Source organism: Mercurialis annua, linkage group LG6 (assembly GCF_937616625.2).
Source record: "Mercurialis annua linkage group LG6, ddMerAnnu1.2, whole genome shotgun sequence".
NCBI classification, from domain to species: domain Eukaryota; kingdom Viridiplantae; phylum Streptophyta; class Magnoliopsida; order Malpighiales; family Euphorbiaceae; genus Mercurialis; species Mercurialis annua.
The window spans coordinates 39023110-39042536 of NC_065575.1; the positions used below are offsets into that span (position 1 = coordinate 39023110).

The 19427-nt window shown below is 32.9% G+C and overlaps 4 protein-coding genes across 5 annotated transcripts; 2 read left to right on the forward strand and 2 right to left on the reverse strand.

The window, feature by feature from the left end:
* Positions 1 to 478: 478 nt before the first annotated feature.
* Positions 479 to 2657, forward strand: LOC126686292 (DELLA protein RGL1-like). The gene has a single exon (XM_050380331.1). It carries the CDS (start codon positions 895 to 897, stop codon positions 2605 to 2607), a length of 1713 nt encoding a protein of 570 aa, XP_050236288.1. The 5' UTR covers positions 479 to 894; the 3' UTR covers positions 2608 to 2657.
* A 1322-nt stretch (positions 2658 to 3979) lies between these two features.
* On the forward strand, positions 3980 to 10908 carry LOC126686806 (histone-lysine N-methyltransferase EZA1). 2 transcript variants are annotated; one of them, XM_050381051.2, is made up of 17 exons: positions 3980 to 4092; positions 4561 to 4662; positions 4921 to 5195; positions 5343 to 5504; positions 5844 to 5928; positions 6051 to 6200; positions 6323 to 6370; positions 6452 to 6523; positions 7066 to 7706; positions 8199 to 8349; positions 8750 to 8970; positions 9101 to 9232; positions 9537 to 9624; positions 9714 to 9761; positions 9872 to 10000; positions 10261 to 10338; positions 10427 to 10908. In XM_050381051.2, exons 1-17 carry the CDS (start codon positions 4054 to 4056, stop codon positions 10616 to 10618), a joined length of 2613 nt encoding a protein of 870 aa, XP_050237008.1. In that variant the 5' UTR covers positions 3980 to 4053; the 3' UTR covers positions 10619 to 10908. The 2 variants fall into 2 exon arrangements, with proteins under 2 accessions (XP_050237008.1, XP_050237009.1); XM_050381052.2 differs by lacking the exons at positions 3980 to 4092; positions 4561 to 4662 and having other exon boundaries at positions 5104 to 5195; positions 5338 to 5504.
* A 141-nt stretch (positions 10909 to 11049) lies between these two features.
* Positions 11050 to 13976, reverse strand: LOC126686807 (protein trichome birefringence-like 6). The gene is made up of 5 exons (XM_050381053.2): positions 13015 to 13976; positions 12702 to 12894; positions 12416 to 12606; positions 11584 to 11742; positions 11050 to 11505 (listed from the first exon to the last, which is right to left on the reverse strand). The coding sequence occupies exons 1-5, from the start codon at positions 13680 to 13682 to the stop codon at positions 11178 to 11180; spliced, it is 1539 nt and encodes a 512-aa protein (XP_050237010.1). The 5' UTR covers positions 13683 to 13976; the 3' UTR covers positions 11050 to 11177.
* A 1442-nt stretch (positions 13977 to 15418) lies between these two features.
* On the reverse strand, positions 15419 to 19114 carry LOC126654014 (uncharacterized). Its single transcript, XM_050348048.2, has 2 exons — positions 18570 to 19114; positions 15419 to 16059 (listed from the first exon to the last, which is right to left on the reverse strand). Exons 1-2 carry the CDS (start codon positions 19009 to 19011, stop codon positions 15515 to 15517), a joined length of 987 nt encoding a protein of 328 aa, XP_050204005.1. The 5' UTR covers positions 19012 to 19114; the 3' UTR covers positions 15419 to 15514.
* Between the last annotated feature and the right edge of the window lie 313 nt (positions 19115 to 19427).

Below are 19427 nucleotides of genomic sequence, written 5' to 3' on the forward strand. Positions count from 1 at the left end.
ATAAAAAAAAAAACAAAGCCCTGCTTCAAGCTTTACCATCATCCACGCATGTTAGTTAGAAAAATTTAGAGTTTTGATTATTAAGGGCTACTATATTATAGGAAAGTTAGTATTTCATTTGTATTAGGAATTATATCAGGAGTTAAATTAGAATGATTATTAAATTGTATTAGTGTAAAACATTAAGATAAAAGGACATTATCGTAAATGTGCCTGTCCCCCCCCTCCGTGCTTTTATATATAGTATAGATTATTAAGGGCTACTATATTATAGGAAAGTTAGTATTTCATTTGTATTAGGAATTATATCAGGAGTTAAATTAGAATGATTATTAAGTTGTATTAGTGTAAAACATTAAGATAAAAGGACATTATCGTAAATGTGTCTGTCCCCCCCCATCCGTGCTTTTATATATAGTATAGATATAGATATAGATATATATAATTTGATTCAGAAAGTCAATGCTAAGTTGCCTAATGTGATCAAACAAGAGATATGAATTGTTGACAACTTGTGTCGAAGTTTGTCTTTAAGAGTTGTATTTATGTCCGAGTCCCTTTCATCGAATTGAGTTTGTCTAATCTTGCTTAGCCATCTAATACTAATTCTACACAAAATAACAGTAACCAGTTTTGTTATCATCATCCCTTTGTAATTTTGGCCTTGTTTTAACAATAATGACAATCTTAAAACATATTCTATACCACAGATTGTTTAATCCAAGCAGGCCATTCTGACTATATTGAAATGTCATAATCCTTGCAATAATATGTTATTTGTCGGACTTTTCGATGATTTATATCATCATTTTCTACTATCTGTGTTTATGCTAATTTACATAACTTGATCGTCTTAGCTAATTCTGTGTGAACTCGCTGATTGACTTTTTTGAGATGGCTAATGGTTTGGATTCTTTCACTCCATTTGACTTCAGTAGAATCCAAGGTATTTATAGCCCCCTGGATCAAGATTATGAGGAAGAAGAAGAAGCTGCAATGAAAGGAAAACAACAAGAATATGTACCGTCCTTCTCAATGGAAGAATGGGGCGAGCAGATTTATCCTTCATCTTTTGGATATGGTACTTACAATAAATATAAAGATCAAGAACAGCCTCCGATTTCAAATTGTTCGACACTCGACGAATTCTTCAGTTCTTGTTCTCCTGCACCAGCAAAACCGATGCAAGAAGTTAAAGAATCCGAGAATATTGCGAAATTTAAAGATTTGTCGTCTTCTTTAGAGCTACTCAACAATTACAGTATCAAGAAATTGAACGTTAATCAATTCAACAACGTAAGCAGCGGACCGAAAAAATTGTCGACAGAAGAGATTATGAGGATAGCTGGCGCGAGATACATACAGTTTTCGGATCAGAGGTTCGATGATTTCTCAACGCTTATGCATCCTTACGGCTATGCTCTTTCGGGCCTCTCGGGAGAAGAAACGAAAAATGTGGAGCTCGCTCATCTTCTTTTCGCGGCGGCTGAGAAAGTTGGCTATCAGCAATTTGATCGAGCGAGCAGATTACTTTCGCGCTGCGAATGGATTGCGTCCGAGGGAGCTAATCCTGTTCAAAGAGTTGTTCATTGCTTCGCTGAAGCTCTTCGAGAAAGAATTGATAAGGCTACAGGAAGATTGTTCGTACCGAATGTAAGAAAAGAAAGTTATGCTGTAAATTCAAATCTTGCTTGTATTAGTGTTCATCAAAATGTTCCGATTAATCAAGTTATGCAGCTCGCGTCAATCCAAACCATAATGGAAAACATCGGATCAGCGCGAAAGCTCCACGTGATTGATCTTGAAATCAGAAGTGGAGTTCAGTGGACCGCAATGATGCAAGCTCTTGCAGATCGCAAACACCGTCCGATTGAACATCTTAAAGTGACTGCAGTTGGATTGACAAGCGAACACAAGAACATAGAGGAAACGGGAAGAAGCCTGGAAAATTTCGCAAAGTCTATGAACATTTCTTTCATTTTCAAGGCCGTATGCGTCCAACACATGATCGATATCAAACAGGAACTATTCGAAACTGCGTCCGACGAATCATTAGTTGTTGTTTCGAACATGTTTCTGAAGACTCTGCTCTCGAGTCCCGAGTGCTTGGAAAATTTAATGACAGTGATAAAAAGTCTCAATCCGTCGATAATGGTGGTAACCGAAGTTGAAGCGAAACACAATTCGCCAAATTTCGTCAACCGTTTTATAGAAGCGTTATTCTTCTATAGTGCATACTTCGATTGTCTCGAAACCTGCTTGGATCAGAATACGGAGCACAGATCCACAATTGAAGCAATATTTTGTAGCGGAATTCGAGAAATCGTGGCGGCGGATGACAATGGAAGGAGTGTTAGAAATGTACAAATTGATGTGTGGAGAGCATATTTTTCAAGATTTAGAATGGTGGAAATAGGATTGAGTGAGTCATCATTTTATCAAGCTAATTTAGTAGCTAAGCAATTTGTTTATGGAAGTAGTTGTAATCTTGATAAGAATGGAAAATGTTTGATTGTTGGTTGGAAGGGAGTGCCATTGCATTCTCTTTCAGCTTGGAAATTCTGTAGAGATAGATTAGGGAGGTTCCTTTCAAATTATAGATTCTGAAAATGCCTTTGCATTTGTAATTATTGCCTTTTTATTTCTCAATTTGTTAATTTGTAGTCTGAAATGAATAGAAAAAAAATTAAATAAAATGTTCAGACTTGTATTAAGAGAATTGAAGGGAGAGAATTCCCACTGGCAGACTCACCCACCATGTCAGGTGCGCGACGCGGGTCGGATCCGGATTAGTTAGGGCGAATCTTGAAAACCGGATGAACTTACCAAAAAAAAAAGAGAATTGAAGGGATAAAAAAGGCTGAAACTTTTGACTATTTAGCGATTCAGATTGATAATCTACAGCCAAAACCTCAATTTAGTGCGGAGCTTTATATTAGTGACGGAAGTTTATATTAGTGACCGACTCTGTTGGTAATTAGCAACGAAATGTTTAGCAATGGCGTCATTTAGATGGAAGATTTCTAGCAAATATATGTGCTGCTTTCTGAAGGAAAATTCCAGTTTAAATCAAATTTCTAGCAGATTTGGTAGAGGTGTGGATTTTTTTTATGAACTGCTATGGAATTGATTTTTTTAAATATTTTAAGCTAACTTGGAGGACTGAATAAATCTTTTTTTTTTGAAATACAAATAAAAATTATATTTTTCATACATTTAATATTTGTATTTTTTATTTGTATTTTATTTATTTTTTAATTAAAAATTCAAAAAGTTTAATATTTAAAATAAATGGAAGACATAAAATCATAAAGTTTGTAATGATATAATAATTTTCATGTATTATATATCAAAATTATAATTTTAACGATTAAATTGAATTTTGATTTTTTTGTTTAAATTTTTTAATTTAATTGACTAACATTACAATATAACAAAAAATACTAAAATATTGGTAGAAATAAAAATGTAAAATCATACTGTTTAATTTTTAAATAAAAAGAACTGAGCGTGTGAATTACGATATATACGCTTAATTTATTATTTTAATTATTTTAAGTATCTTGGTGAAGAAATGTTACCTTTTATAAAAAGAATAAAAGGTCAATGCGCCCTCTAAATTTGTGACACGGAGTCATCTAACTTAATTTATACTTTTTTGAGCAGTTAACCATACAACTCTTCATTTTTGGGTAACCCTATAATTATATTTTTAAAACGCGTAAAATACAAATCGTAGGTGAGAGATGCAAAATAATAATTAGATATTTCCTCAATTTTTGCGATATAATTATTCTAAACCTATTTTTTAAAATAAAAATATAAATTATAGATCCAAACATATAGAGTTTTGGGGTTATTGGCTCAAAAAAAGTATAAATTGATTTAGATGATTTCATATCACAAGTTTAAGGGGAGAGTTAACCCTTTATTCTTTATAAAAGTGAAGCATTTACAGGACACGTGTCCCAATCAAAATGGTAATGCCCTTGCAACCTTGTTGTCTCCTTGCTTCCGTGATTGACGAGAGCAGAATCATAGTGCAGTAAAGCTATGGAGTCGAAATCCGCCGACTCCCCCTCTGAAATCATAGTTAGTTTCATCATCATCTGCTGTACTAGATTTCCCTTTCTACCTGAACACTTTCTTAGTAAAAAAATGGACTCGTTTAACTGAATTATCAATATTTCACTGCTGTAGCTGCCAAAATTTAACGTATATTAGCTGAATTACTGAATAGTTCGTGTTAATTTTCCGTCTAGGATACATATTTCATGTCTGGGGTTTAAAATTCGCAGAATTAATCTGTTGGCTTGCATCTTTCATCCTGTTTGGCAGCTGTTACAGTTACATGAAAAAAGAGAAAAAAAAATTATTGATCGTAATTTCGTAGGTTAGGTTTTTTTTTTATTGACAATTTTGTGTATACAAAATTGAAAATTTAAATTGATTCATGATCAATTATGTTTTCCTGTCAAAATTTTTTGTTTTTTTTGTTCTTGATCAAGTGCATAGGTTATTATGATTGATCTTAATTTCAATTTGTTACATGATTGGCAGGAATTTGATGGTGAACAGTCAAATGAGGATACTGGAAACCTTTTGGACAAGATGAATCAGCTTAAGAAGCAAATACAAGCAGAGAGAGTTGTTTCAATTAGGGTAATTCGATCTTTCTTTTTTTAATTTTTTATTGTTATGATCTATTGAATTTGTTTTGTGATAATTCTCATATATTATGTTCTTCAATTTCATTTTCATGGATGTCTCTATCTTATAGTAATACGCATCTTCTTTGTTCTCTTGAAATAGATTTTTATCAGATTGCACTCATATTTGATAAGTCGTTTGCTTAATTCATTCGGTACTGGTTATAACATTTATATGTGATAAATAGCTCTAAACTTTACTTTTGCTTAGGAAAAAGTTGAGAAGAACAGGGAGAAATTGGAAAATGATGTTGCTCAGATTTTATTGGCTGCGTCAAGGAAGAATACATTAATTACAGGGCAGAGTGGAGTAGCAAATATGAATTTTTCAAGAATCGGAAGCCCTCTCTGCAAATATGGTGGATTTGTGCAAGGATTGGGAGACAAAGATTATGTTAATTGTCATGATGGTACACCGTTATCGAGCACAAAGATCCCTTTTGTTGAGAGGATACCCCCATATACTACCTGGATATTTTTGGATAGGTATGGTAGTGATATTATACATCTTGTTTAGCAGTTATCTTAAATTTTAATGAATAGACCATTGTATGTGCACATCGAAAATATTTTTTATTTCATATAAAGATCTTGTTTTGCTGTTATATTTTAATTATACCTTACAAAGCACAGAAATCAGAGAATGGCTGAAGATCAGTCAGTTGTTGGGAGAAGACGCATATACTATGATCAACATGGCAGCGAAGCACTTATTTGTAGTGACAGTGAGGAAGATATTGCAGATCCTGAGGATGAGAGACATGACTTCTCTGAGGGTGAAGACCGCATTCTATGGTAACTTAGACACTCAGTGAGATATCTAGACATAGATTCTGCTATTCACAAAATTATGAATCATGTTCAGAGCATTGAATTCAATAACTTTTTGGTATATCTTTCTCTTGTTCTTTTCCGACTTCCGACTCCCATTTCTTCCATAAGTTAGTTACAGAAGCATAGGTCATGATATTGCACTTCTCACTAAAATCTGTTCGGTAAAAAAAGGAGATTGACTTGAGAAATGAGATTGAGGAACTTATCGTAGCTAATAGGGTTGTTAGATTCATTTCCTACGTCCATAATTTATTTGCTGGACATCACTTGAAAGTTGGAACACACACAAACTTTCTGCAGGATGGTTTTCCAGGAGCATGATTTGACTGAGGAAGTAGCAAACCTTGTTAGCCAGTTTATTGGAGTTTCCACTTCAGATGTTCAGGTATTTCAAATGAATGGCTTGAAGTTCTGTTTCTAAACTTTTTCTTTATTGGACACTTCTATATTTCTTTGTTGAAATGCCATTCATGTGTTTGAGAGATGTATTCTGTTTATAATTTAAAGGAGAGATGCAGCATACTCAGGGAAAAGTTTGACGAGGATCAAAATGGAGAAGACTCCAGTGTTTGTGCATTTGAGAAGGGCCTATCTCTGGGAAAAAGCCTAACTGCTGCCTTAGATTCTTTTGATAACTTATTTTGTCGTCGTTGTTTGGTACGCCACTGTACCAGTTCTGTTTTCCCGGCATTAATTATTAAGAAAAATTGTGAAAAATAAGTGTTTATATAATCCTTAATCTCTTCAACATGATTATGTGCTTGTATTTTATCTAACAGCTATTTGACTGCCGCCTACACGGTTGTTCTCAAACTTTAATCAATCCTGTAAGTAGAAATATATCTTATACACTTTTAACTCAAATTTCTAGTTGTATTGTTTGTCTAATAAGTGTCCTCGGCTGACAGAGTGAGAAGCAACCATATTGGTCTGAATATGAGGATGACAGAAAACCTTGCGGCGATCTGTGTTTCCTTCAGGTACTTTGTGATCTATGCGATCTTTTAGATGGTGTTTGTTTTAAATTCGAAATATTTTGTGAACCTAAACCGTGTACAGTTAGTATTTCAGTTTTCTGAATCTCTCTAACTAGATTGAAACTTAATCAAATCAAAAGCAGCAGGCTAAATAAGGTTTTGTAAATGTCTTTCGGATTATTTCATGCTTCAGGCCATGGCTATAAAAATGAAGAATTTGTATGCTACTGCAATCTCCATATTCTGCTTCCTATGACTATTTGTTGTAATCCGTACTTGTGAAGCTAGCTTGTGTTTCAAGTTATGGTGAATCGCATCCACTTTTGGTTTTAATCAATAATTTCTCTTCACATTATGTGTATGGTTTCGCTTTAATCTATAATAATGCTAGTTGTATGTAGTTGTTTCACCTTTGGAGCTTGGTGAATGAACTGAAAAGATTGATTAGATATACTTCGTTTCAAAATCTGCTTCTATTTATTTTTCTGGAAGTTTGCTATAGCTCCTTCCAAATTGAGATTAATGTTTTTCTGAATGCCTTCCAGCTTAGAGCTGTCAAAGACTTGCCTGAAGGTTCAGTTAATAATGCTTTGAATAGGATGAAAACAGAAAATCTCGGAATGCGGACAAAGTCTGCAGGGGCCTCTAATGCTGAAACACCAAGTGATGCTGATGGAAGTGCAGATCTAACTATTGAAGCTTCTGAAGCTTCCAATCTAGATGCACCTGCCATGGTGATAGAAAGTCGAGAACATGTGCGAAAGCGCAAAGCATTGGAGCTAACAAATTTAGACTTAGATCGGTCCACACTGGTTCCCTGTGAACTCCAGGATTCTTCAAGTAAGAAACAGAAAAAATTACTGGATTCAGATGCAATATGTGAAGTTGTTGAAGAAATCTCAAGTTTTGATGACAGACCTGGCACAAAAAGGACAGCTGACAAAAGTGCACTTCAGATGACTATCGAAAACACACTGAATGATCCCTGTGACCATGCATCAACAAAAATTGCTTCTGCTGGTATCGAGAAAATTACATGTGACAGTAATGATACCGCAGAATTACCTGAATTGAATCTGTCACTCTCAACACAGAGGCAACTAGAAGTGATTTTACACAAGTCTGAGTGGCAACCTTTTGAAAAAGAATTGTATCTGAAAGGAGTGGAGATATTTGGAAAAAATAGGTATGGACTTTCCAATATTTGTTATATTTTTTTATTGCATTGGATGCGGATACTTAAGGAATACCTATAAGTGATAGATGACCTTGTTTGTCATAGCCAGGCCCACCAAGATGTATTCTAGGTTTCTTAAGTTACTGGGGCGCCTGGATGTAACAGATATTCATGTGTTTTGCTCATTGTTCTTTAGATTTGAAATCATAGTTTGATATTATGCTGGATAATTTGCAAGAATTTGTTTGCTTCCTTGAATAAGCTGAACTTCTAACACCAAGCTTAGAGAATTGAGTCACTCTGCAAAAAGTGATTTAGGGCGTGTAAAAGTTTTAACAAAGCTCATAAGTTCATCGTGGTCACTAGATTTTGTGCACGAAACATTAGTATCTGGATATGTATGCTGTTCGATGTCCTAAAGTAGCAATAGACTACCCAAATAATTTTAAATTTTTTATCTTCTCATTTTTCTCCCTTAACTTGTAAGTTTGTGCCATGCAGTTGCCTTATTGCTAGGAATTTACTTTCTGGCTTGAAGACTTGTATAGAAGTGTCAAATTACATGTGTGACATAGGAACAACAATGCCTCATAAATCTATTGCCCCAAGTTTGCTTCTGGATGATAATGGAAAAACAGATATAGATTACACGGTATGTATTATATATTCCAACAAAAAATTCCTTGACTACATTATTAAGATTGCATGCAAAAGGAAGAGCAATCTACTTCAACCACCTAATATAGCTCTCTTCCTGGGTAATTACACTTCATAGTTCATTGTCTGGTCTTTAGGATTAGTGTTCAGCAAAAGAAGTTTGCTGACTAGGGTAGCAGACAATAATGCTGATACAACTGTCAAAAGCAACTTTTTGCTGTAATACTATATTGCATTTGCTTTTTTCAAGTTAATTATCACAGATAGCATCTTTGCACGCAGAAACCCCACCCCTCCAGAAAGAAAAAAGGAAACAGATTCTTGTGAGGCTTTTCCCTTTAATATCTAACAGTTTGGTTCTTCATTTTGGAAACTGATTGATATTATATCTATAGGAGCAAGAGATGCCAACAAGATCACGGCTGCTTCGTAGGAGAGGCAGGACGCGGAAACTTAAATACTCTTGGAAGTCTGCTGGCCATCCAGCTAGTTGGAAAAAAATTGCCGATGGCAAAACTCAGTCTTGTAAGCAATATACACCCTGTGGATGCCAGCCAATGTGTGGAAAACAGTGCCCCTGTCTACACAATGGAAATTGCTGTGAAAAGTATTGCGGGTATGTCGAAATGCACAATATGTGTAGCTTGCAATACACTTGTTGGGATCTTCAGTGTTCATATTAAAAGTAGTTGAATCAAGGTTGCAAAGTGGATTACGGACAGTAACTGATAATTTTTTTTCTTCAGGTGTTCAAAGAGTTGCAAAAATCGTTTCAGGGGATGCCATTGTGCCAAAAGCCAATGCAGAAGCCGGCAATGCCCGTGCTTTGCTGCTGGACGTGAATGTGATCCCGATGTTTGTCGAAATTGCTGGGTTAGGTGATTAATTCATAAGCTTATTCTCAATCATTAATAATTTTCATACACGCTCTTATAAAGTATCAACATTAATTCAGTATTATATCATTGCAATATCAAATGGATAAGTTCCTATGTGTTCTGGCGCCCATATAAGAGGTGCCCTTCACCTTGAAATCTCAAGCATTAATTCTTTTAGGATTGGCATAAACTGAAAGTTCAAGGTTTATTCAATGCTTGGGTTGCTGATTTATGAGCTGGTATATATAGATATTTTAGTAGAAGAAAGTTGTGCGTATCTCAAAATTTCCTGTAATTTCTGCAGTTGTGGAGATGGTTCTTTAGGTGAACCACCGAGACGAGGAGATGGCCAATGTGGAAATATGAGACTTCTTTTAAGGCAACAGCAGAGAGTAAGAACTTGAGAGAATAACATGATAACATCAACATCATGATTTTCAAGGAAAATTGATCTATATTTTTTAATATTTTCCCACTTCAGATCCTCTTGGCGAATTCTGATATTGCTGGGTGGGGTGCCTTCTTAAAGGTAGTACTTGTGGTAAACATTAAATGATCTTTTTTTGTTATTGTTTTTGTTTCTTTCTTCAATAGTCATCAGTTATTTTTTACCAGTATATATTGGATGATTTAATTCAGAACTCGGTCAACAAAAATGACTATCTTGGGGAATATACCGGCGAATTGATCTCCCACAGAGAGGCTGACAAGCGGGGGAAAATTTATGATCGAGCCAATTCATCATTCCTTTTTGACTTGAATGAGCAGGCAAGTGTTAGTTGCTCCTCTCTGGCTCTCTCTGTCTAACCTTCTGTAGGAGGCTTACTAGGATTGACCATTCATGTGTTGGATAGTAATATAACATTGTCATTCGGCGATATCAGATTGATGTTATGTTGAAAATTCCTATTGCATTTACATTTAATAGCTTTAGGTTACATGTTCTTCTATTAGTGTGTTCTTAATCGGATATATGTTTAGTAGCCATCATCTTCATGGTTTAACACGGTATGCCTCTTCTTGTACAGTATGTTCTTGATGCTTACCGCAAGGGAGATAAGCTGAAATTTGCTAACCATTCATCAAATCCTAATTGCTACGCAAAGGCATGTTTGTTAAGGAGTGTTCCTTTAATTTTATATTTTTGTTGATTATTTTAATATTTTGCACGAGCTTATTTGTTTGGTTGCTCAGGTAATGCTGGTGGCAGGAGACCACCGAGTAGGCATATTTGCCAAGGAACATATTGAAGCTAGAGAGGAGCTATTCTATGATTATCGGTATGGTCCAGATCAGGCACCTGCATGGGCTCGGAAACCCGAGGGTTCAGAAAGAGATGATTCAACAGTCTCGCAAGGTAGAGCAAAGAAACATCAATCTCATTGATGGTTAGTCTCTCAGGTATGAATATGCATTTCTGAAGCTGATCGCTTAACGATCACTTATAAAATTATACCTTAAGTTACGGCAGGGATTGCTTGTATATATATTAGCTCAAGTGTGCTTACAGGGTAATTGAATGTAAAATAATTAGAGAGGGAATAAGATCACGCACATTATGAAGAGGGGAATAAGAAGATCATCCCACACATTATGATTGCAAATAAGGTTGAGACTGGTTTAGCAATTTCCTTCACCAGCTATATAGTTAATAGATTCTATAGGATTTAGATTGATGTTGCTACATGTATCATCTTCATAAATTATAATGGAAAGTGTCTACTTTTAAAAGATTTTCCTTTGTATTTTAAATATATACCGTATGTATCATCTTCAGCCACCAATTTTTGGTGGCACAAAACCTGGTATTTACACAATTAGCAGAGAAATTATGTGGTTTCTGAATTTTGATACTTCCATTATAAATAAGATTGGAAGATGGAACTACAAAATTGAGAAGTGGAAAGATTGAAAGACTGTACAAAGTGAAGAAGCAGAGACAAGTTTATTGAATACTGTCTCTCTGTCGATTTTGTAAGTAAGAATACAATAACTCATTCCATGTGTCAGGGACTCCAGGAAGACACCAATGGCTGCAATCTTGACCGCTTGAAGTGTACCGTTTTATAGATGTTTTTCCATATATAGATGGATGGCCATCAATCCGAAATTCCGACAAACTAGTAACATTGAAGAATCTAACAGGAGTTTTCATACGCTTGATAACATCTTCCATGATTGTGTTTTTCTCAGGAATTGCCACACCATAATAAGTTTCATTCAAGGGTTGTGTAGCTTCCCTACAATGCCCTCCTGAATTCCATTGTCCGCCCCTGTAATATAGATCATGAAATTGTCAGCGAATTGATAATTGGAGATTAAATATAGTTTTGCTATGTGGCGGCACTAACCTAAAATGAGAAGGCGATGAACTTCTAAAGAAAACTTGGGTCTTTCTCGGATTAACGTGTCGATCAACCCATGATGCCCAAGTCGTTAAAGCTCGTCGGAAAGCTGTGGAAACGTCAAGCTTAGGATGAACTAAATTTCCTTCCTGGTAATAGTTAATCCTGTTGCAATGGTGGTCAATAGATATCGTAAGTGATGATAACAAATATGTAAAACGGAATAAACAATAATATATGTATAGAACCCTTTTCAAAGCAGTATCATTAGCCAAAGGTGCTATTGCTTGCTTAAGCTTTTGGCAAGCAAAGGTCTTCCAGTTGCTTGTTTAGCCTTAAAACTTAAAAGTGAGTAATGCCAGGGTGGAATTGTGCTTTCTTAATAAGCCTCAATCTTACAAGAATCTCACAGGTGACATCAGAATAATAAATTATATTAGAATTATGCCGTGGAAGAAAAGAATCCACATATTCGGCTCTAGGAGTGTAATCTAGTCGAATCAAAACAGCGTCAAGCTCCAGATCAACTCTATTCTAAAAGTCAAAGCTCAAAAGTGGATTTGAGTTCGAACAGATTTAACTTTAGGACCTCAAGCTCGCACTCAGGAGAATATTTGAGACACGTGCTCGATTCAATTATTTGTCTATTTAAAAATTAAAGTAAAGCATAAAAATAAAATATTACTGTAAATATATATAATTAATAAAAGTATAGCATAACCCATATTTGACCACCCCTAGGCTTAGTTGAGTTAAGTTGTATTAGAATTAAGCAGGACCAAGAGCATTAAATTAGGTTCTGAACTCTGAAGCCTAATAATCTGAGTAGAACACTAACCCAGATTTTGTTTTAGAGTGAGACCACCAATGTGCAGAATTGAAAATCAGAAAATCAGCTCCTTTCCATCTCGAAGATCCACGATCGATGGCATCAATCCGCAACGTCTGCACCCGCTTCTGCCCTACTCTTGCTTTACCCTCATGCACCAAGTAATGTGACACATAGTACTCAACCGTGCACTTATAATCCTGCAAAACCAATCTCAACAAAATCAACAACCAATAATCCCAACACAAACAACACATCGAAAACAACTAAACTCGAGCACAACTATTGACATTACCACAAATTTGAAGCTATAATTCCCTTTCTCCTTTGTAATTTTTCTACCATGAGTTTCATAAACCTTCTTAGGATCTCTAACAGCTCCAAATAACATACACAGCATCGACTCCCATTGATTCCTATTAATCGAATCCCCAACAAAAACCAGTCTTTTCCCTCTCATCAATTCCAGCATTTTGCTTCCATTAAACCTAACAAAAATCCCATTTAATCATCTGACATTGAATTTTACTTAAAACAACAATAAATTTGCCTGTCTAAATATGGACATAAAAAGGAAAACATAACAGATTGTGACTTGTAATTAATACCTTGGGATGTCACAATCTTGAGGTTGCCATCTCCACTTCATATAATCTTTATCCAATCTTCCATTACCAACACAATCAAATCCTTCATCTATAAAGGGACATGATTTATTTGTATATAAAGGGTAGCCTTCATCATAAACCCACTTACCTTTTGTAAAATCACAGTCTATGATTCGCTTCTCTTTAATCTTGCCTCCATTTTTAGCTTTAATATTTGCAACTGAAACTTCAATCTTTCTTGTTGAATTTGCATTTATTTTCTTCTCTTCTGGTACTATTACACTCCCCTGTACTGCAGTAAAATTTCCAATTCCGCCATTTTTGTCCCCTTCAGCCTTGAGAATTTCAGATTCAACTTTGTTTCTTGAAATTGAAATACTTGCAAACCCGGATGTATTTTCAGGTTTTGAAAAATGGGTATGTGTTAAATTTGAATCTTTCAAGCTATTTGATGAGAAATTTGTGGTAAAAGACTGTACAGAAATGGGTTTTAAACCCAGAACAAATGAGGTTCCATTGAGCTCAAATCTTGCATCTTCGAATACAGAAGGGCTGGATTTGAAAACCCAGATGGTAAAAATTACAAGAAAGATTATAGAAGACGAGAGTGTGAAAGAAAATACCAGAAATTTAGTTGATTTAACTGAGAAACTTCTCTGCCTATCCATCTTATGAACTTTGTTTTTTCCAGTGATGGATGTGAAGTTCAGATTGGAAAAGAAAAATAATTAGGAAGTCAAAGGTGTTTAGATTTAGCAATGCAGAAAAAACTATGCATGTGCATTATCTGAGGGGAAAATAGAAAATATTTGAAAAATGGGTTGGCAATGTTTGAAAGTGAAATCTACCGGATAAAGTGGAGTTGGTGATGGTTTTTCAGGGGAGATGAGATGAGAGGGAGTGTGGCTCTATATTTACTAAGAAGCCCCTGACAAGCAACATAACTGTAAACTTGGCATTTTCCTTTCTTTTATTTTATGTATGGTTATGCATAATGGAAAAGAAAAATTAATAATGAGCTCTTTTTCTTCAAAACCACATGTAAAGTTTGAGTACGAGATTAAAAGAGACTGTTAAAGAAAGCAAGAAAATTGAAAAAAGAAAGGGCAATCTTGATGCCCTTTTGCTTCACTTGCAAGTGTTTGAAGAGAAACATGGAGCAGCATATGATTAGGGTGTTTAAATAATTGAACCGGACCGTAAAGTTGAACTGAATCGAATTGAAATTGTAGTTATGGTTTGATTATTTAATAAATATGGTTTGATTTAATTTGTAGTAATTGTATAAAAGTTTGGTTTTGATTTTTGGTTTGGTTTGACTATTTTAAAAATTAAAATAACCGTAAACAGAAACAAAAAATAAAATTTTAAACTATTTTTTTGAATAGGTGAATCAATTCAAATATTTATAAGTATAATTACAACATTACTATTTATAGAGATATAATCTTAAATATTTAAAATTCGATTAAGGGGGCGTTTGGTTCAGCTATTTGGTGGAACTTTTAGTTTTTGCTTTTCAAAAAACTCCACCAAAGTATTTAGTGAGAATTTTTTTAGAATTTTTTGGAATTTTTTTAAATCTCCAATGGCTGCTGTTTGAAAAATTCCATTTTATAATTTTTTGCCAACAGCTGATAGCTTTTTTAATATTTTTAATTATTTAGATAGAACTAACCCTACTAGAATATATCGTTTTTTAATATATTAAATTATTTTAAATACTCTAATTATTTATAAATTATATAAAATTATTTAATTTATATTAAAACTACTATAATTTAATAATTTTTTGAAAAATTTATTATAAATTTATTAAAAAAATATATATATAAGTTTAAACTAAATATTATTTCTTATAAGAAAATTGTTAATATTTTTATCGAATAATATATGATATAATATATCTATACTTTAATAAATAAAACTAAAAATTATGCCCTTTTGGTCATTTTATATATAAACAGCTACAGCTAATTAAATTTCAACAAACATTTATGGTCTATCAGCTATCAACCAACAGCTAACAGCTATCAGCAACAGCTAACAGCACCAGCTATAAGAAGCAGCTGAACCAAACAAGCTCTAAGTAGTAATATTTAATTAAGAAAAATAATGCTCTTTCAAATATTTATGTATAGAATTATTATTTATAAACCGGTTAATTAGTTACCTGCGGATGTTAAAATTCAAATCCTAAACCTAAGCTATAAATCATAAAAAAATTAAATTTAAACCTAAACTCGTGAACCAATTAACCACATTTTCTAGTTCGGTTATTTGATTTTGATTCGATTAATCGGTTTTACCAGGATTTTCCCCACCCATACAAAAAATTGGCATCTGAACTTTTAAATATTTATGAAATATCAGCATTTCATTAATTAATTTTCAAAATACGTATAAAATTCCAAGATTTTATTTTTATGAAAAAAAAATGATGTGTACATTACAAGCTCAAACACAAGCAAAATGAAACAAGCTAATTAACTAACTTTGTTCATGAAGAAAAAACAGCCTCAACAAGAACATGCTTCTTCTTAGGATATCCCATACCCACCAAATGGTTAAGATAAACCTTCCCATCCTTCACAGTTGCCGCAGTAGCCAGCCGGTGCGCAGGGCCTTTAAACTTACCCGCAACAGAAGCAGTCTCCCAACCATCGGAGCTCTCTACTAATCTAGCTGAAGGGTTTCCAGCAACCACCAGTTTAGTCGGAGACAGCAGCTCAAGACCATCACCAAATGACAGGGAACCATCCACCTTAATTAACTTAACTTCTTCTCCTTTGGCTAGGTCAATTTTGTATAAGTTTCCGGTGACCGTATGAATGACTATCAAGAACCCGTCTGGGTGGTAAACAATGCCGTTGAGTGCGATTAGATTTTTGTACCACGGAGTTTGAGTGAAGAGTGGGTTTCTGATGATTGATAATAACTCTCCGTCCTTTCCGACCTTCCAGATTTTGCTTGCTTTTACGTCGGTCACATATGCATTGCCTTCTGCATCCACCGCAACATCGTCGGCGAACGCTTTCTCATCACCTACAAGTTTTCAAACCAACAAGTTACCAAATGAGCAGCGTGTGTAATCAAGTTGAGTCGAGTTGAAATTCATAAAAGAGACATTTGACCGGGACTAAAAAGAGGTCTCAAAACCCCCAATTCTTAAAATTCTACTTAATTCATTGCTTCTAAATTCTGAACTTTCAAATTGTATTACTATAAATAAATTTAAAAAAAAACTTCAATTTGTTTATATTTACAGTTAAATAATTGAGTTATTTAGAACTTTTTTTAGTTCGATGAAATTAAATTGGTCACATTTATATATTTTTTTGAGAGGTGATTACATTTAACTTAAACTCTAGTAAAAGTAATAGAATTTTTAAATTAGATTCTAATTAAATTAATTTTATTTTAAATATATAGGATATATTTATAAATAAAAATTTAGAGTAAAATTTAATCAAAATAGAACAAATATATTTTCACAAAGTTAGATAGACAAACTTTATCATACAAAATAATTAAAAAATGGTTAAATTAGTTATTTTTAAAACATTAATTAATTTAATAATCTATCAATCCCATAAAAATACAAAAAAAACAGCTAATCTTTTTGTCTCACAAAAATAAATTAAGCACAAAATAAAAACTTGCAAGTCTTATCATGTCAATTTTAATTAAGCTATAGTTTCAATAATTGACTTTAATGCATATAAAATTTTATTAGTCAATATTTAGTATGTAGTGGCTTTATATTTTAGAATATTACTTTATAATAATTTATTTTCAAATTTAAAAAAAAATTAGTAATGTTATCACAAATTAACTGTAACTTTTAAGTTTCTATAAGAGTTTAATTTTTTCTATTAGCATTATAAAAATATTAAATTCTTTTTGACTTTTAATAGTACCATGAAAAGTCTTACTAGTATAAAGGAAATAAAGAGTTAAAAGGAAACAACCAATAGTACTTTTTGGCATTAAAAGCTGAGCCGACTATTAAATGCTTTTAATAAACAAAGTAGTTATCAGTTGTTATTAATAAATTGTGGGCATAAATGCTTCCACAAATGCTTTCCCTTTTTAATTATTAATAAAAAAAATACTAAGTTTTAATTTAATTATTGAAATTAATATAATAAAGTTATTTATATTTTGAAATGCATAAAATAAATAATTTTTTCTTAATTTTATGGAACAGAGGTATTATAAATACTTCATTATCTTGATTCAATGGTTGAATTGAGGGTTTTTCCCATATTTTTAAAATTAATCATAAGAGTGTATTTAAAGACGGACTTAGAAAGAGTTTATGGTGAGTAATTAATTATTTTATTAATATATTTTTAGAAAAAATATAAAAATATAAATTAATATTAGCCATCTTAAAATTTGAAAAACTGTTCACCTTAAAATTATATTTTATCCATTTTATAAATTTTTGTAAAATTTTATCCATCTTATAATTATAAAATATTTCTGATTCACCACTAAATGCATTGCATGTAATAAAATATGCAAACTCCATATGAAAGGATTCCCTTTTGCACTATAATGATTGTCGCCACATACCAACTTCAGATTCTACAAACTTTGACGTATTCAAAACCTTAATATGCTTTTAATAAAAATAAAAAAATAATGACCAATAAATTACAATTCAAATAAAAAATGAACTACACTTTAAATGATAGTCTGATAGGTTGTAGGTTTGTTTTAATATAAAATTAACTTAATGAAAATGTATACAAATTAAAACATATTAAATGTTTTCTTAATTTTTATGTTAAAATAAAATGCGGTATATATTACGAACCGACAAAAATACTTATATTAATAAAAATAAAAACAAACAAAACACCAATGTAGCTGAAAAACTTACAAATATATATCAAAATAATTATTTGTTGATCTCAAGTTATATATCAACATTTAAAGAACGATCAACCGAATTAAAAAAAATATTAAAATAAATTTTATAGTAAATTTCTTCCATAGCCACTATCCCTTCCCGATTATAAAAAAAAACAAATTTTATAGTAAATGCTAAATATTTAATTAGTGATTCCCTAAGGAACATAATAGAATAACTGACTGACATTAGTTTGGAAATTACTCTTTACTTGATAATTTCAGATAAAACTAAAATTTCCAAGAAAATTTAGATCCATTTATGTTTGAATATAGCTGAAAAAAATAACCAGTAAAATTTACCAAATAAATTTTAATATAGCTGAACAAAATTTATCAACAAATTACCTAAATGATTCCAAACTATTTTATCCACTCTCAAATCTATACTCATAGTTTAGGCTTTAGCTACTAATTTAGAGTAATTCTCTGTTTATTTTTCTATAATATTTTTACAGACTATAATTCTCTATTCATAAAATTTTTAAGTAGTAGTAATTTATTTTCTCTCTGTTCATAAAATTTCGATCTAAACTAAACATTTTCCGATCAAACATTTACTGACCGTCTAACTTTTATCACTGAACCAATAAATTAACAGTACGTAAATTCAAAGAGTAATTAGTAAAACTTACTTGGGCCACTGAGTTGGGTAAGAAAAACCCGTTTCCAAGTGGTCAAATCATAAGCAGACAGCGCACTGTACTTATTCCCAATTACATCGGCGCTGACTACAACCAGCCGATTCCTCGGCCGGTCAACGACGAAACCGACGGTGGAGTTGCCAGCCAAGTCAACGTCTTTAACAACAGTAATTTCCTCTAAAACAGTATCGGAACTGTAATCATCCGGCACGCGAATCTCGCCGATTCCGCCTTCTAAAAAGGAGACAATGAATCGACGGTTGAGATCGTCCCACTTGGCGCACTCCCGGAGGAAGCCGGAGCTGTGGTATTGGAAGACGTGGGTGGGTACTGCCGGCGGGGAAATCTCCAGATAGTAGATGTAGGCTATGGGAAGGGCTGAGAAAATGAAAATGGCGAGCAAGAAATTTTTTGAGCAAATTGAAACCGCCATTTTTTTGAGAGCAGAGGGAAGAGAAGGAGCGGAAAGATTTAGGCAAGGAGGTGATACTTTCAATAAGATTAATTTATTTTAATCGTGAAATGTTGTGACTTTTTTTTTATTTCGTTGTTCAACTTTCTTACCAATAATTCCCCTAAAAAGACTTTTTACCAACACTTTTTTTCAAATATGTACATTTATTTATTTTTATATTAAGAGAAATTAGATAATTATTTATCTTATGTAGTGTTGTGTGAAAACCGAACCGATCAAAAGACCGAAATTCTAATTTTAGTTTGGTTATTTTGGTTAATATGATTTGATTCGATTTTTATGAGCATAAAAATTTGATATTAAGTTTTGATTCGGTTTTAGCTTTTTAAAAATTGATTTAGCCAAAAAAAAAAAACAAATTTTTAAAAATAATT

Excerpts from the sequence above, each read along its gene's own strand:
- LOC126686292 (XM_050380331.1), top strand. The coding sequence starts at position 895 with ATGGCTAATGGTTTGGATTCTTTCACTCCATTTGACTTCAGTAGAATC.
- LOC126686806 (XM_050381051.2), top strand. The coding sequence starts at position 4,054 with ATGGAGTCGAAATCCGCCGACTCCCCCTCTGAAATCATA. Across the intron at positions 5,505-5,843 it reads GGTGAAGACCGCATTCTATG|GATGGTTTTCCAGGAGCATG; the intron begins GTAACTTAGACA and ends AACTTTCTGCAG. Across the intron at positions 9,762-9,871 it reads GGTGGGGTGCCTTCTTAAAG|AACTCGGTCAACAAAAATGA; the intron begins GTAGTACTTGTG and ends GATTTAATTCAG.
- LOC126686807 (XM_050381053.2), bottom strand. The coding sequence starts at position 13,682 with ATGGATAGGCAGAGAAGTTTCTCAGTTAAATCAACTAAATTTCTGGTA. Across the intron at positions 12,607-12,701 it reads ATTATAGCTTCAAATTTGTG|GATTATAAGTGCACGGTTGA; the intron begins GTAATGTCAATA and ends TTGGTTTTGCAG. Across the intron at positions 11,743-12,415 it reads CACTCTAAAACAAAATCTGG|GATTAACTATTACCAGGAAG; the intron begins GTTAGTGTTCTA and ends CCATTGCAACAG.
- LOC126654014 (XM_050348048.2), bottom strand. The coding sequence starts at position 19,011 with ATGGCGGTTTCAATTTGCTCAAAAAATTTCTTGCTCGCCATTTTCATT. Across the intron at positions 16,060-18,569 it reads TACCCAACTCAGTGGCCCAA|GTGATGAGAAAGCGTTCGCC; the intron begins GTAAGTTTTACT and ends GAAAACTTGTAG.